Source organism: Anoplopoma fimbria, chromosome 22 (genome assembly GCF_027596085.1).
Source record: "Anoplopoma fimbria isolate UVic2021 breed Golden Eagle Sablefish chromosome 22, Afim_UVic_2022, whole genome shotgun sequence".
Lineage (NCBI taxonomy): Eukaryota > Metazoa > Chordata > Actinopteri > Perciformes > Anoplopomatidae > Anoplopoma > Anoplopoma fimbria.
Window position 1 is genome coordinate 416,964 of NC_072470.1, and position 2,500 is coordinate 419,463.

Sequence of the window (2,500 nt, forward strand, 5' to 3'; positions counted from 1 at the left end):
TATGTTTATTATGTTTATTAATATGTTTATTAATATGTATTATTATGTTTATTAATATGTTTATTAATATGTTTATTAATATGTATTATTATGTATTATTATGTTTATTAATATGTTTATTAATATATGTATTATTATGTTTATTAATATGTTTATTAATATGTATTATTATGTTTATTAATATGTTTATTAATATATGTATTATTATGTTTATTAATATGTTTATTAATATGTGTATTATTATGTTTATTAATATGTGTATTATTATGTTTATTAATATGTTTATTAATATGTGTATTATGTTTATTAATATGTATTAATATGTATTATTATGCGTATTAATATGTTTATTATGTTTATTAATATGTTTATTAATATGTTTATTAATATATGTATTAATATGTGTATTATTATGTGTATTATTATGTTTATTAATATGTTTATTAATGTGTGTATTATTATGTTTATTAATATGTGTATTATTATGTGTATTAATATGTTTATTAATATGTGTATTATTATGTGTATTAATATGTTTATTAATATGTATATTATTATGTTTATTAATATGTGTATTATTATGTTTATTAATATGTGTATTAATATGTGTTAATATGTGTATTAATATGTGTATTAATATATATTATATATAATATATATAGATATATAAATATAGATATATTTATATATGTATAGATATACATACATATATATTGATATATATATAAAACTATATATATATATGTGTATATCTTGTTGTTTTTTGCAGCAAACCTTTGATGAAGTATTTAAAATGTGTTCGTTCCGTTTTCACCCAGCAGGTGGCAGTAAAACATATTTTCCCACTTTAATAAAGTTTATTAAAACATTTTTTTAGATGCATTTTAATCTCAGATATGAACTCAGTTTAGCTTTAACGGAGCAAACATGAACAGCACAAGTAAAAAGCAATATATTCATATAAAAACTGCACACATTCTCAGGAAAATATCAAAACAAATTATTCATAAGTTCAAAGTTCAGATCAATAAGAAAAAACACTTTCACATCGACTAAACTTACATTATTTCAGTAAAAAAGCATAACAACTAACAAAACAGCAAATAAAAGTAAAATACCTTAAAAGGAGTAAAACTTAAAGCTGCACCATATTTTTTATTTGTACAATAGTATGGAGGCCTAAAGCGTCCAAAACTAAATAAACTAATTTACCATAAATCTGTGAAATATTAATATATGTTGTTTTTGATTTATTCAATATATTTTCATTGTAGCTCAATTTTTTTAATCTTTTATTCTTTATTCAGATCCAGTGATGTGATTGGCTGCCCTAAACAAGCAGCAGCCAATCACATCACTGGCTCTGCCCTTTTTGTTTTGATTAACAGTTGAAGACTTTTATGGAGATTTTTTGGGGGAATTAAATAATAATAAACTGCAATGAAAATGTTTTCTTAACTTTTATGTTTCTATTCAATTGTCCCGTTAAAATACCTCAAAAACATCATGATCAATGAATTAAATTAATTGAAATTTAAGGGACAATAATTGAGATAATTTAAGGGATTTTGTGGATAAAACTAATTGATGTTTAAGAGTTTAGATGGTTTTCTGCAGAGGTTAATCGTTTTATAAAGAAGTAAACATCTACGGATTAACATGAGCTAATTCATCTTATTCCCAACTGAACCAGAAAGATCCTAAATGAAAGATGGACTCTCCTCGTCATGGTGAACAGGGTCGTTGGGGTTTGAGAGGCCGACAGGAAGTGATGCGGCGTTAGCGAGCAGGAAGAGGCTGCATCTGCAGAGAGTCGTAGGTGTCTCTGCTGGCCGCGCTCAGACCCTGAAGACCATCAGACACACCGATCAATACAACGATCAATACACCAACGATCAATACACCAACGATCAATACAACGATCAATACACCAACGATCAATACAACGATCAATACACCAACGATCAATACACCAACGATCAATAACGATCAATACACCAACGATCAATACACCAACGATCAATACACCAACGATCAATACACCAACGATCAATACACCAACGATCAATACACCAACGATCAATAACGATCAATACACCAACGATCAATACACCAACGATCAATACACCAACGATCAATACACAGCACAGAATAATGACAGAAAACAACTTATTAATATTAATATACTAATGTAGATATTAATACATAACACAAATATCATTATAAAGTTATAATAACTAAAGTTACTTTAATAACTAAAGCTATAATAATAACTAAAGTTATAATAATAACTAAAGTTATAATAATAACTAAAGTTATAATAATAACTAAACTTGACTCACCTGGTAAATCTGGTCGTTCTTTCTCTGACGCTGAGACACAAACATGAATAGTGTTATTAATAATCCATCAATCATAATCAATGATTAATAATAAAGTAATGTGCAGATCAATAAGTGAAGAATCCGACTGACGTCTCTTTTAACAGGAAGCTCTTTGT

At 25.8% G+C, this 2,500-nt stretch overlaps 1 protein-coding gene across 1 annotated transcript in view; it reads right to left on the reverse strand.

Moving 5' to 3' along the window:
- Positions 1–837: 837 nt before the first annotated feature.
- LOC129111663 (T-cell surface glycoprotein CD3 zeta chain-like) overlaps positions 838–2,500 on the reverse strand; it is a 19,987-nt gene continuing 18,324 nt past the window's right edge. The window contains exons 6-8 of the mRNA XM_054623701.1: positions 2,475–2,500; positions 2,343–2,372; positions 838–1,845 (exon numbers count right to left, since the gene is read on the reverse strand). The exon at positions 2,475–2,500 is cut by the window's right edge and continues 28 nt beyond it. Coding sequence (XP_054479676.1) covers positions 1,780–1,845; positions 2,343–2,372; positions 2,475–2,500 — 122 coding nt within the window. The 3' untranslated portion in view covers positions 838–1,779. The remainder of the gene's footprint in view (positions 1,846–2,342; positions 2,373–2,474) is intronic.